Source organism: Crotalus tigris, unplaced genomic scaffold, assembly GCF_016545835.1.
Source record: "Crotalus tigris isolate CLP2741 ecotype Arizona unplaced genomic scaffold, ASM1654583v1 scf7180000020397.568083, whole genome shotgun sequence".
NCBI classification, from domain to species: domain Eukaryota; kingdom Metazoa; phylum Chordata; class Lepidosauria; order Squamata; family Viperidae; genus Crotalus; species Crotalus tigris.
Window position 1 is genome coordinate 138,416 of NW_024098005.1, and position 14,737 is coordinate 153,152.

The 14,737-nt window shown below is 39.5% G+C and overlaps 1 protein-coding gene across 3 annotated transcripts in view; it reads left to right on the forward strand.

Moving 5' to 3' along the window:
- The first annotated feature begins 394 nt into the window (after window positions 1-394).
- Window positions 395-14,737, forward strand: part of OLA1 (Obg like ATPase 1) — a 98,864-nt gene continuing 84,521 nt past the window's right edge. Inside the window, exons 1-4 of one of the 3 annotated variants that reach the window (XM_039366821.1) lie at window positions 395-552; window positions 1,786-1,886; window positions 6,291-6,434; window positions 8,479-8,606. In XM_039366821.1, the coding sequence (XP_039222755.1) occupies window positions 1,786-1,886; window positions 6,291-6,434; window positions 8,479-8,606 (373 nt within the window). In that variant the 5' untranslated portion in view covers window positions 395-552. Of the gene's footprint in view, window positions 553-1,033; window positions 1,058-1,630; window positions 1,655-1,785; window positions 1,887-6,290; window positions 6,435-8,478; window positions 8,607-14,737 lie in introns of those variants that run through there. The other 2 variants (XM_039366822.1, XM_039366820.1) reach the window with 2 other exon arrangements.

The window sequence follows — 14,737 nt, forward strand, 5'->3', positions numbered from 1 at the left end:
TAAAAAGGGCAGTGTTGTGCAGAAACCCTTACAATAATTAAGCTTGGATAAATTGTGTCCTAACTGCTGCTTAGCAAGTATCACTCGTCCTGGATACTAAAGCTGTCCACGCTTAATCCAAAGGAGGCTCCGCTCGCCCCCTCCCCCCAGCAAAATATTCAGGGAAGAGGAAATAGAAAAGATTTACGACTTGATCTTGAATCAGACCTGCCTAAGCGGTTGCACATTAAGGAGGCCCAATCACAGCTACGGTGCAAAAGCAAGAGTCGCTGGCGCGCACGCGGGGAGGGGACCCCCCCCGAGGAGCAGCTCCGTGGGAAGAGTCATCCCCTCCCCACCAACCGGCGGCTCCCTTCTTCGCGCAGGTCCACGCGCCCCACTTTCAATCCCCGTGACCTTTCCCCTCTGCCAGTCTCCGCCCCAGAGGGAAGCGCGTCCCTCCCGTTCCGCCGGCTGCTTTTGCCTGGGCAGAGCGTGGCCGGGCGGGAGGCGTTCCGCTTTTCCTGCCGCTTCTCGAAGCCTGTGGGGCGCCCCTGCTTGCCTGGCAGCAAGGTGAAGGCGTGGGCGGGGAGTGGGTGGGGGGGTCGTGGCGCCGGCTGGGGAGGGCTCCGCGCTCCATTCTGTATCGCGTGCTTGGAGGAGATTGGGGGGGGGGGGCGAGGTGTGTGCGGCTGGAAGAGGCCCGGCTGTGCAGCTCCTCCCCAGCTCCCACCCAGGTCTCAGCGGCCAGCTTGCGTCCCTCCGCTCCGCTGTTTTGGTGGAGTGGGGGCGGGGGAGGGAAAGGAGGCGAGGAGCTCCTGCCACGCGGGAAGGTGGAAAGGAAGGTCCGGGCAGAGGCCTGCCGGCCTGCCGTCTGTCAGAGGAGGCGGGGACCGAGGTTGCGGCTCTGCTAGCTCGCTCGCCCGCTTTCGGTGCAGTTGGGAGCCCAAGCGGGACCCTTCAAAGTGGCTGATTCGTGCAGGCAACGAGGAGGGATGATGTGGGGCGCACCGAACCGCCGGTCGATGCCACACGCAGTGCGCGACCCGGAGTATTGTGGGTGCCCGGATGATTGAAGGTGCCTTATCCTGGGTTTGTGAAGCTCTTTGGAAGGAATGCTGATGACCTCTGGCTCGCTGCTTTTGATGAGTCGGAAAGACCGTCACTTGTCGCTTAGAAGAGAAATTGCCTGCCAGACGAGGAAAATGCTTAAGAGGGAGATGGCACGCAGTGGCCAGCTAGCCACCCTCTTGTCTGAAGCGCGATGTATAGGGAGGCAGCTGGTGCTTTCCTGTGTTTTGGGGTAGCCTCCCCTTCAGTTGGGAGACAAGTTCCCAATACATCTCGAGGGAGGAGTTTGAATGCTGCTCTGTGGAGTCCTCCCGCCTGCTCGTTTGACTAGCTGGGAAGTCTCCGCAGCTGCCACTCAGAACAGAAAACGTCAGGAGAAATTGGCGGTGCTGAATTTCAATCCCTTCTTGGGCACTGAGATGGTTATTTTAAGCTCAGCCTTTCCAGGAGCTTTGCAGAATCCGATTCAGCTACCAGAACTGTGGCACGAGAAGGGTGCCATGTACAATGGTATGCCTGGCTGCTGCCTGGCTACTGCCTCTATTCCTGTCTCTTGGGCATCCCCAAAGCCTTGCCATGTTGGGCTGTTATGGCTCCCAAGAAGGTATTTGACATACAGTAATCAGTAAAATGCACATTTGCATTTCTCTTATTTGTTAGAAATGGCCTTGCTAGGGTGTAAGAAAAGGAGTTTGGGATGTTAGGCTTTCATGCGGTCTTTATTTCTAATTTCAGATGCCCCCCAAAAAAGGAGGTGATGGAATTAAACCACACCCAATCATTGGAAGATTTGGGACATCCTTGAAAATTGGCATTGTTGGTTTACCAAACGTTGGGTAAGTGATTAAAAGTCGCTAAACTTTGCTTAATCATCCCAAAGCTTGAAGGCCGTTTTGACTGAATCAAATGAGAGTTGTACATTGTGTAAAGTTGTTGGTCTGAGATAAGGATGTCTAATCCAGCATTCATAATTATATTTTAGAAAATGGATGTTATTTTTGAATTTGAAAATGTCAGATTGCTGAACGTGCTGTCTTAAAATAGCAGATCATTCAACTAGCTCTTTATGTGTTAAATAAAAATAGCTTTTATTAATTTGGCATTTTCTTCTGAAGGTTTAGCTGTAAAGATGCTTCATTTTTAAAAATAAAAGGAATGGTTATATTTCATTGAAAACATGCATTAAAGGGTATGCTACATTTAATTTTAGCTAGCTAGATCATTTTTGAAAGATGTGAAATATTAAATGAAACGTAAAATTTTATTTAAAAACAGTAATGCACTGGAAAGTAGACTGTCTTTTAACATATCTCACACTGAGTTGCATAGGACACTAAGTTTTGAAGGGGAAAAATAAAGAATTCTATCATTCTGTTTTTTCTATTTGCAAAATATTTAATTACCTTTATAATTATACTTTATCAGAGTATATGTGAGGAAAACAGAGTTTATACTTTCTCTCAGATATAATTCGTTCTTTTAGCTGGTGACACTTCCCCTGTTGAGAGTTTGTGAAGTCTGTATAAGATACGATTAGAAGAGAAGATTCCAAGATTGTTTGCTAAATACTGAGAAATGGTTAGATAGCAGTAGAAATACCAAGAATGCAATGTTAGGATAGTTGAGGAATGGCTTTGTTCAAAATATTTTGAAAAGAAAGAGAAGAAAGATTTGATAAATTCTGCAGAAAAGACCACTTTCAATATTGAAAGCAATATAACTGAAAGTAAAGTGATGTTCAGAGGAGGAGGTAGATATATTGTAGAAAGAATAAAGATTGGTGTTTAAATTGAAAAAAAAGAGTTAGTAAAATTGTATGTAATACAATTTACTGCCATCATGTTTAATAAGAAAGTTAACACAGGTAACTTTCTATTTATTTTGAAGTTTGCTTTAGAAGTTGGAAACAAGTGCTTTGACTTTGTAATAGTGGATGTGTACAGTATTATTTAAATGTTAAATCAGAGTGTTCTGGCAAACTGTTGAATTTTCCCACTTGAGAATCGAAAATGAACACAGATAATATATTTCTTATTATAATAATATCCTGCAAATAAAAATAGAATGTGGAAAAAGAAGGCAAAGGCAGTACCAATAGTAATAGGTGCCTTGGGTGCAATCCCAAAACAACTGGAGCACCACTTGAACACTGTCAGCATTGACAAATTCCCCATCAGTCAATTGCAAAAGGTAGCTTTACTTGGAACAGCTGACATCCAGCAATGATATCTGTAACTCCATCAAACATCTACATCTGCCTATCCCAGGTACTTGGGAAGGACTTGATGGGTGGACAAAAATGCCAAATTCACTCTGAACATCTGGCTGACTGTGTAACAAACTCACACATTCAGTTTGAGTTTGAATTACTGTAGGCTTGACAATTTGGTGTTGTGGAAATATGGAAAAACTGTTACCCAGGAAAGAAGGCCAAATCATTTTTTTTAAAGTTCAGAATGAGATAACATTCAGAAACAGGTTAGACAGATACCTCCCTAATTACATAAGTAAATGAAATAGAGAGTGTGTTTGGTGTATGGGTAGTCCTTGACTTATGACTGGTTGCTTAGTGACCGTTTGAAGTTATGACCAATCAGAAAATGGGACTTATGGCACAGATACAAAGTTCTTATGGTCAGACTCCCTCCAGGGTCACATTACTGAATTTCTGGTGCTCAGCAGTATGGCCATATCCTCTTTGCAGTGTCCCGTAGTCACATAATCACATTTTACAATGGTTTTGCCAAAAAATTGACATTCACATCTGGCTTTTTGTAAAACTGCACCCATATCGAATCACTGGACTGCTACCAAAGTTGTAAAATTGGGCTGGTCACGTCATGACTGTTACAACATACAGTGGTTATGGACAGGCTTCATTACAGTCATATGTTGAGGACTACCTGTGTTAGTTAAAATAGTAGCACAGAAACCAGGAGAATGTGAGTTTTAGTCCCACCTTAGATGTGAAAGCCAGCTGAGTGACTTTGTGCCAATCTCTCTTAGTCCAACTCACCTCACAAGGTTGCTTTTGAAGGGAAAATAGGAGAAGGAAGAAGTGCTACATAGGTTTATCGCCTTGAATTACCTATAAAGTAATAAAGGCAGGATAAAAATCTAATAAATAAAAAAGTTTGAGAAGGAGAAGTAAGTGCAGCACATTCAGACTTGGAAGATTCTGATTTTATACTTTTATAAAAGTAGTTTTAGCCTTTTCTGTGGAGTTTTATTTTCTGGCCTGGTCTATTTAGTTAAGTTCTTCCTTAAGTAAGGAAGATGGCTGGGTCACTTTGAGCATAAACCGTGGTGGCACAATGTTTAGAATGCAGTATTGCAGGCTAATTCTGCCGACTGCCAGCAGTTTAACTTTCACTGGCTCAAGGTTGACTCAGCCTTCCAACCTTCTGAGGTCAGTAAAATGAGGACCCAGATTGTTGGGGACAATAGGCTGATTCTGTAAACCGCTTAGGGCTGTAAAGCACTGTGAAGCAGTATATAAGTCTAAGTGCTATAAACAAAGCCACCTTCTTTCAGGCCAAGGAAGCACTATGAATACTGCTTTAAGTTGTACTATATCAGTGGTTCTCAACCTTTTTAATGCTGCGACCCCCCAACTGGTCGTAAGTTGAGGACTACTCAACTGGTCGTAAGTCAAGGACTACTCAACTGGTGCAGCACCGTTTGCAGAATGGGATTTTTGGTGAGCTCAGCAGGGCAGAGACAGCCTGGACAATTCCTATTGGCTTTTGAAAGCCAATAGAATTAGACTCTATTCAAGAGAGTCTATTCTATTGGCTTGCAAAAGACAATAGAATAAAAGGGAGTAGCACAGCTAAGGAAAAGGGGAAAAAAATGGCGGACTGCGTTGTTTGGCGACCCCCGTGAAATGGTCATTCGACCCCAAATGGGGTCCCAACCCTCAGGTTGAGAACCACTGTACTATATAAATAAAAAATAAATATTTATCTTGCACTTTATTTTTGTTTTATTCTTTCATAAAGTTGGAAGTTATGATTTTTTGTTTTGTTTCTGATTGCTTTGGAGAGACATGTCAGATCCAAGGTTGAATAATAACACGTTGTCCATATTTTGTTAAGCTGTTCTTACTAGTAGTAGGAACAAAATAGGAGTGGTTGAATTGGGTATAGTAGAATAGTGATTCATTTGTGTTAACCCAAATTTCTCAGAAACTCTGCCTTGTTATGATTTATTTATTTATTGCTTATATCTATATCCCATTTTTTTTGTCAAAGTGTATGTAGTATACTACATGTGGGGAATATAGAGCTGAAGGACAGTGACTGACTGAAAGTCACTCTATAAACTGTACAGACTTAGGTCTCAGTTTTCCCATCTTGGCCCAGCACTTTAACCACTACACTCTGAACCTTCAGCATATCTTTCTAATTATTTTTTATTTCAAAAATAATTGCTTTAGCCTCAATGCTGATTTGCTGAAAAACAACAACAACAACAACTTTGTGGTCATTATTACCAATGGGCAGATGATGCAAAATAAAATGGGAATGTGAGATAACTTCTAGGCTCATCTATAGCATTTGAATGACATCTGATGTGTCACTATCCCAAAAGATTTTTAGAGCTAATTTGCCATGGCTGTTCCGATGTGATGAATAAAATCTGACTATTTTGTACATAGCTGTTTGAAGACTGGATTTAATCTATAAATATTCCTTCTACCAAATGTGAAATTTGAAGTATGCATTCAAACATGTATCTTGAAAATGAGATTTATGCTAATTTTTTTAGGGAGCTGCTAAGAGATCTGTCAGAAACTAGAAATATATTACAGTGGTTCAAACAAATTAGAAAAGGTTTTTTTGTAGAAATATGGAAATCCTTTTTTTAAAGCGCTCATCATTTCTGTGCAAAAGAAATGCAAAATCCTGACACTTTCAAAAGATCTTTATGGTGTTCAGTACTCAGTAATAATTAGTGCTGTGTATATTGTGGATTTTGAAGACATGAAAGTGCTTTGGATCACATGAAAACATAAACATCCACATCCTCTACTTCTTAAGGCAGCCATGTCACTTCCTGGGATCATACAATTGGTTTACAGAGTCAGGACAGATACTACTGTATGTTTGAGACTCAGCATCCTTCAAATCCCTTTCGGACTGATCTTGAATTACTGCACAGCCATAGTGGGGATATATCCTTCATATGTCATTTAATGAGTGACCAGTGTCAAATATGGCAACTCTTTTTTTTTAAAGGAAATCTACGTTTTTCAATGTATTAACCAAGAACCAAGCTGCAGCGGAAAACTTTCCCTTCTGCACTATTGATCCAAATGAGAGCCGAGTACCTGTGCCAGACGATCGATATGAATTTCTCTGCCAGTACCATAAGCCTCCAAGGTAAATATGTGAAGTATCATCAGTTGTTTGTTTCTGGTTAAAAACCTACCTTTCTCAGTATTGCTATTTAATAGGTTTAAACTCTGCAACTTTATATCGAGAACATTAAAGGTTTTATAATGGTGTCTTTATTATTGAAGATATTTTAAAACATTATTTTTCAAGAATAATATATTTGAGAAGCTTTTATACCCATACACATAGATATAAATTTGTGTGTGAGTAAACGACTCACTGATAACGGTTAATGAAAAATGTTCTGTTAAGAAGTAAGGCAAGTTTTGAAACTAATTTTATCTTTTGAGGGCGTGAGAAAACCCCTGAGGTTTTTCTTTTTTCTTTTGCTTCAGTTGAAAGGTGCTAATTTTCCTATGCATTATTATTCTTTATTGAAATTGTAAACAAATAATTGCATTTTTAAAGCAATTACTCGATTAAAGGGTTTGTTTATAATTAATGCTGATTTAAAATATAAGGACAGTTTAGCAAGGAACAGCGAGCAGGAGAACCAAACCTGATTAGACTCAACTATTGTAAAATCACATAAACATCACATCTGTTTTTTCTCCACCCTATTCTGCTTTTTATACACTTATACATACACACACACATACACGTACACACACATACATACACACACATGTACATATATATACATATATACATTCACACAACACATACGTGCATTTATAAAAAATTATATGCCCTCCATCTTGTCCAGAGATGACTCTGGGTGGCTTACAAATATTAAGCATGCATGAGATTCTATGTAATACCACAAATGTTATGCTCAGTTTCTGTCTCCCCTCTAAATTATAACAATCTTATAGTTGTGGGAAATTCATGCTATAACCTGAAAGGTACTTTTTATAAAATGTTTTACTTTCGGTATATGATTCTAGAAAAATTGTCTAGAACGTATAATGATATATGAACAACATAAGGGTCATTTTATAGTGCCTGGTGGATTTGTAAAAAAGCCAGAAATTTCTGTGTTCAGATACGTATTGTACAAGATACGAGAATTTTAAATATCAGCATTCAACTGGAATCAGAACTTTTCTTGCTCGCATTTATGAATAGCCAGTTAGAAAAGAGCTATGGAATATTATTTTTTATATACGATTATTGCTGCGCGACTATTCTACGCACAAAAATGGAAAACTTCTGAAATATCTACAATAGAGAAGAAGATGACAGAAATAACAGAGATGGTAAAATTAACTTGTTTGATCAGTAGCTTCATAAATCAGTGACTGGAAACCCCTTGTGGACTTTTTGTTGAAAAAAGAGAAAAAAATGAATTTGTGATTTATAGGTTTGAGGATTAGAAAGCATAGTTTATGTAAAGAGGAAATTAAGATGTAGCCTTAGAGAGGGTAAAATAAAAATTAATTTATAACTACTATCAAAAAGATAGAAAGCTGCTTCTTTCCAATCTTTTATATTTCTTTTTATATTTTCTATCTTACTTATTCACTATTCTTTCTTATTTTTGTTATCTGTTAATACTTGTATATTTTTGATTTGTTAAAGTTTTCAATATAAATTATATTAAAAACCATTGTGGGAAAGACACACTGTTTGATTTAGAAACATTGGGTACAACAATGATTTCAAATGGTATATAAATATTTTTTCTTTACTGTCTTCTTAATTTATTGCTCAGCATATTTACACTGTAGATAACTACACCTTGGAGGTATCTTTTTCAAGTAGTGAGCATCATCAGTGTGAGTTCACTACTGCTAAAAATAAAATATAATTTTTTGGGATGATCTATTTATGAATATTTTATATGCTTTTCATCAGGTAAAAGAAAACCTAATGATGATAGCAGTAGGCCATCCTCTGAAATTTCGGTTTTTTAAAAAAATATTGAGGATAGTTGGTACCATGTAACAGTTTGATGCTGGAAAGTCCATGGATGCTTTATGGCCAACGACTACTTTATATTCTTCTGTGTATATTGTAGATAATTGCTAGTTTATAGTAACATGGCCATATATTGTTAATGACTAATATTTTAAATGTTTCCCTTTAGCAAAATTCCAGCCTTTCTGAATGTGGTGGATATTGCTGGACTTGTGAAAGGAGCCCATGCTGGACAGGGTCTAGGAAATGCCTTTTTGTCACATATTAGCGCTTGTGATGGAATCTTTCATCTACTTCGTAAGCAATTTAAGATTTTAATTACTGTATTGTGTACATTCTTATTATTCCTATCTATAACCAGATAAAACCCTTTGTAATTTATTATATAATACTTTAGTAGATGGAGTGTTTTCAGATTGAAATTTGCTAAGAAGATCCCTATTCCCATTCATAATTTATCTGAGGCGGTGTGTTATATTTAAAATTACATTGATAAACTTCTCTGTATGCGTTGGGGGTCCTTTGCTCCCATTGTCACAATGTCTCTCAGTTTTGTTCCAGAGTAGATTAATTGAAGAGAAAGTTAGAGTATTTCCATTTGTGATAGATGAGCCCCGTCCACCAGTTGTTTCCACACTGTTGGCATACTACAGAATAACAGAATAATAGAGTTGGAAGAGATCTGGGAGGTCGTCTACTCCAACCCCCCTTGTGGGGAACCTACTTCAGATTTAGTTTTGATTGGTCTGGCTTCAGAAAGCAAGCTTGAAGCAAAACATTAATTAGTAAACAATTCAATCAGAATAGAGCTGGAAGACCTTGGAGCAGAGTCCAACCCTCTGCTCAAGCAGGATACCCTACACCAGTGGTTCTCAACCTGTGGGTCGGGACCCCATTTGGGGTTGAACGACCATTTCACGGGGGTCGCCAAACAAGGCTGTCCGCCATTTTTTCCCCCTTTTCTTTGGCCACGCCCCTGGCACCCGGTGATGTATAAGTGGCTGGGGGTCACCACAACATGGGCAACTATATTATGGGGTCACGGCATTAGAAAGGTTGAGAACCACTGCCCTACACCATTTCAGACAAGTGACTGTGCAGCCAACCTCCAGTGATGAAGCACCCACAACCTCTGATGGCAAGCTGTTCCACTAGTTAATTGTCTTCACTGAGAATAGAATAGAATAGAATAGAATAGAATAATGATTTTATTGTCATTTTGAATGTACACTTATCGACATTCATTAAAATGAAATTTTGTTGCATTCAGTTCTCAAAGGGTCACCACCTCCGATATACACTACATAAATATGACAAACATAAATAAGTAAATAAAAAAATACAGAATTATGCATATACCCACATATATTATATGACACAGAAAAACAACAGTCTAGTTCGGGTTATGTATAGATGTGCATGGCGAGAAAAAATGAAACTTGCGAGTTTACCAGACGGATGGAATAGGGAACAAAGCTATTACAGAATTGGGTAGTCTGTTAGAAATACTTCGAAACCTCCTCCCAGAGGGGAGCGACAAACAGACCGTAAAGTGGGTTTCTAACAATGCTTTGAACTCTAAGCACATAGCGCTTATAAGCAGGAAGTGAGCTTCCTATGATCTTCTCGGCTTACCAATCTCTGTATGGACTTTCTATCTGAGGCATTGCTGCCACCAAACCAGACAGTGACGCAGTTTATTAAAATGCTTTCAATCGTGCCTCTGTAAAAAGTGGCCAGGACAGAAGGAGAAAGATGTGCTCTCCTCATCCGACGCAGGAAATGCAGATGCTGGTTTGCATGCTTCACTAAGGATGACGTGTGGAGAGACCAATTCAGATTGTTAGTTATCCGCACCCCCAGATACTTAATACTGTTGACCACCTATATAGCTGCATCCTTGATACTGCGTGGAATATGACTATGCTGGCTCTTTCTAAAATCTACAGTGATCTCCTTTGTTTTATCAACATTGAAAACCAGGTTACTTTTATTGCACCAGGCCACCAGAGCCTTCACCTCTTCCCTGTAAGCATCTTCACTGTCATCCTGGGTAAGACCCACCACTGCCGTGTTGTCTACAAACTTCACAATATGATTCGTAGCAGATTTGGCACAGCAGTCATGGGTCATCAAGGTGAACAGTAGCGGACTCAGGACATGGGGTTGGAAACTTTCTTTCCAACTCGCACAATCTGGGGCCTATCAATAAGGAAGTTTCTCCTGAATTCCAGGTTGCTTCTCTCCTTGATTAGTTTCCATCCATTGTTTCTTGTCTTGTCTTCAGGTGCTTTGAAAAATAACTTGAGCCTCCTCTTCCTTGTGACAATGATTTTATTTTCTTCAGGGCAGCTGAAGGGGCAACATTAGCACTCTTCTTTATATTGCATTTATATTTGTACTTTGTTTTTTTATTTTAATTTAAAAGACATATAGGTTAAAGAAAAGAATGCAGACTTTTATTCTAATCAGAATAAAGCAGTTTTGTTTCTTTTGTTTCTCTGACCTGAACCAAAGATACATTTAGACTTTTATAGCTTTTCTTAATCTTTCAAGAAACTTCAACAATTATGTATATTGTGTCAAACAATAATTTTCAAATATTTTGGTTTCAGAGAACCCCTTTACTCTTGACTTACAACCATTTGTTTAGTGACCCTTTGAAGTTACAGGGGCACTGAAAAAAATGACTTATAACTGTTTTTCCCCGCTTACAACCATTGCAACACCCCCATGGTCACATGATCAAAATTAGGACGCTTGGTAGCTGGCATGTGTTTATGACTGTTGCAATGTCCCTGGCGTCATGTGATCACCTTTTGCGACTTTCTGAAAAGCAAAGTCAATGGGGAAGCCAGATTCACTTAACAGCGGTGTAACTAGTTTTAACAACTGCTGTGATTCACTTAACAATTGTGGCAAGGAAGGTCATAAAATGGAGCAAAATTCACTTAGCAAGTGCCTCACGTAGCAATGGAAATTTGGGGCTTAATTGTGATTGTAAGTGGAGGGCTGTCTGCACATTCCTAAAAACGACTGTGTGAATTATATCAATTTATATTTACTATATTAGAAATGTGAGTACTTCTAAAATATTTATTTGACTTTGCAGACCCCCTGAAAGGGTCAATGGCTGTTTTTTCCCCTCTTTGAAACGTGGAAAAATACCTATGTTATGGATTGGCTCATCTTTTAAGGTATTTGCCGGCATTTTTTCCAGAAGGCATTTGATTTACTCAGAATGATTTTTGGTACAAATTTTAATTTAGCATAATAGCATATGGAACACTAGGGTCAGCTGTCATTCTGTATCTTATTCAGTCATTTTTTTATTATTATTATTATTACATTATTATAGTATGAATGCAGTCCTCAGCTTACAACCATAATTGAATCGGCGGTTTCAGTTGTAAATTGTGATGGTGGTAAAGTGAGTCATCACATGACCAGGCCCAATTTTATGGCTTTTTTTGTGGTGGTGGTTGTTAAGCAGATGTCACCATCGTTAAGTGAACAGATTTGTTCGCTATTGGATGGTTTTTGGCAGACATGGGAAGTAAATGCCAGTTTCTTAAAAACAATGAAAATTGCAGTCACATGTCCACAGAACACTACAATCAGCTGTAAATGAGTGCTAGCCCAAAAGGTGGTCATGCCTGCAAGGTGTGTGTGGGGGGGATGTCAGAACTTCAAATCTGGGTGCTAAGTTTATTTTTCGGGGTCTGCTATAACTTTGAACAGTCTCTAAGCAACTGGTCATAAGTTAAGCACTACTTCCACTGCTTTTGTAAAAAACATTCAAAATAGCTCATGTTTTGGGTCCATGCAATATTAGCAAATACGTAATACATTTTTCATGATTGCGGTCCCCAATCTTATTTAAGCCCATTGAGATAATTTTATTTTTTAAAACTTGCAATACAGTACACATTGCAGTTTTCAAAAGCCATTTAATAAGACTTGGATACTGTAATTGCCATATCTCCCACCTGCCTCTTGGCATGTTCTCTTCTCTTTCCATGTTACATTCTTGTGATCTCAAAAAAAAAAAAAAAAAAGTAGAAATCATCCCTGCTGATAGATATTGCTGGAAACTGCTTGCAGGAGGGAGAGATATGTGATGATGCTTGTGTCGCTACACTTCATTGCACCAGCATTTGAGTGAACAAAGCCAGAGCCACCTCTCGTTCCCTCAGCATGTGCAGTTTTCCTTTGTGCAGCTGTACTTAGGCTTTGACACCTTTATTGCATTTGAACTCACTCCAGAAATTTGGAGTTTAGATGTCAACATTTGCTTGGAGATGAATTTAAGATGTACCAGCATATAGGAGTTTCAAGCTGGCGGTGTGCTATAGAATCTAAGCTGGCGTCTTATGGTCTTTCAGCTGGGTTCCTTCTTATCCTGGGATATGAAAAGGCCAGACACTTTTTCAAAGGATAGATGATGTGGAGTAGCAGCTGAAGGTTAGCAGGATACAAATAACAGTAGAACTTGAATTTGAACACGATTTGGGTACTGCCAAATATTTCATACTCTTGCTTGCCCCATGCCGAGGAATTACTTTCTTTGGGCATGGCATAAATGTTACTATCACTATCTGATTTGAGGAAGAAGACTGTGCCAATTTGGGCATTTCCTGAGGTAATATGCAAGTACAATAATTTGTAATTTGTACTTGCATGTTTGTGAGACAAGGATCCAGTTTGGAACTACTGTTGCTAAGACAGTTTTGTGGAAAGTAATGTTATTTGAGATCAGGAAAAGGGGGATTGATCAAAACTTTTTAAGGATCACTGAATTAGGATAATGTATCCCAAACATTTGCAGTCAAAAAAAAGCTGGATGTTTTAATGCAGGATATATAACAGCTGATAATGTAAAAACTTTGTTACCTATAAAAGATTTTTCGTTGCACAATGAAAAATAGAGCACTATTAAGTATTAGAACTATTGTGGTGTCAAGTTTGTTTCCCTTTCAATGAATTATAAGAGGTTATAACCAGGTAGGTTTTAACATTGGAACATCTGTTTTAACATTGGAAAAACTCTTACTGTTCTGAGATAGGCATATGGCTGGCATAGCATGTTTTCAAAGGGTTTAAATTACCAGAGTGTGAGCCATACAGCAAATGTGCTTGTTATATTTTCTCAGCTGTCAGAGTTGAGAGATTCTAAAATATCTTAGAAGAGGAATGAAAAAGTTCTGGCCCAGTGAAGGCAACAACAATTGTGAGAATGATAAAGAATTATTTCCTTTCTCCTCCTATCTATTTGTCCTCCTATCTGAATTGTCATCTCTGCCACTCCACCACTGATTCAGGATTGGCATAGAGCCATTGTGTGAGATAGGAGATGACTGTTGACTGGTTTTTTTTCTCCTTTCCCATTTTCCCATTCTTCTTTCTGTTAGAAACAGTTGGAAGCCTGCTACAGGACTGTGGTAGCAAACTATTTTGACAGACAACTTTAGGGGTGGAAAATAAAAGTAAGGCATGAGTAATAGCAATATTGTGGATATTTTGGAGATAGAAATGGTGACCAGAACTTGAAATATCTTCTGTGTGTGTGTGAGTGTGTGAGTGAGTGAGAGAGAGAGAGAGAGACACAGAGAGAGAGAGAATCTATGCAATATTGTATTCTAGAATGGAATTTAGATTAAGAAATATTGAGCATTGAGTACCAGGAGCCATAGTGGTGCAGTGGTAAAAGCGCAGTATTGCAGGCTAACTCTGACCACATCCTGGAGTTCAATCTGGACAGTGCTCAAGGTTGATTCAGGCTTCCATCTTTCTGAAGTCAGTAAAATGAGAACCCAAATTGTTTTAAAGAATGCTGACATGGTAACCACCCAGAGAATGCTGTAAAGTGCTATGGGATTGGTATAGAACAGGGCTTTCAACTAGTGGTACAGGTACCACCTGTGGTACATTGGCACCTGGCAGGTGATACGTGACCATCCTAGAAAAGTGATAGTGGGGGAGGGGAATGAGCTGAACCGGTGGCAGCACCGCACAAGCCTGAGCAAGAGATGGCTGGAGCTGCAGGGCTGTCAGGGCTCAGTGGAAGCGCCAGGATCAGTTCCAGGCTCCAGCTGGAGCTCGTTGCTGATCCTGGTGCTTCTGTTGAGCCCTGAAGAAGCACCAATTAGCTGGAAAGCAGCATTGATCCTGGCGCTTCTGCTGAGCCCAGAAGAAGCGCCGATCAGCTGGAATGTTGCAGCCTCTCCAAGGTCTTGTGATTTACATTCAGATACTTGGCAACTGATTCATATTTATGACGGTCACAGTGTCCCAGGGTTATGTGAAGTGACCAAAACCTGCTGCAACCCCCCAGCAGATGGAGGGAATAAAAACCAAATAACCCCCACCCCACCGCCAATCCCCAACAGAAATACTCACAACAATGAAAACCTCGGATAGGAGGAAGA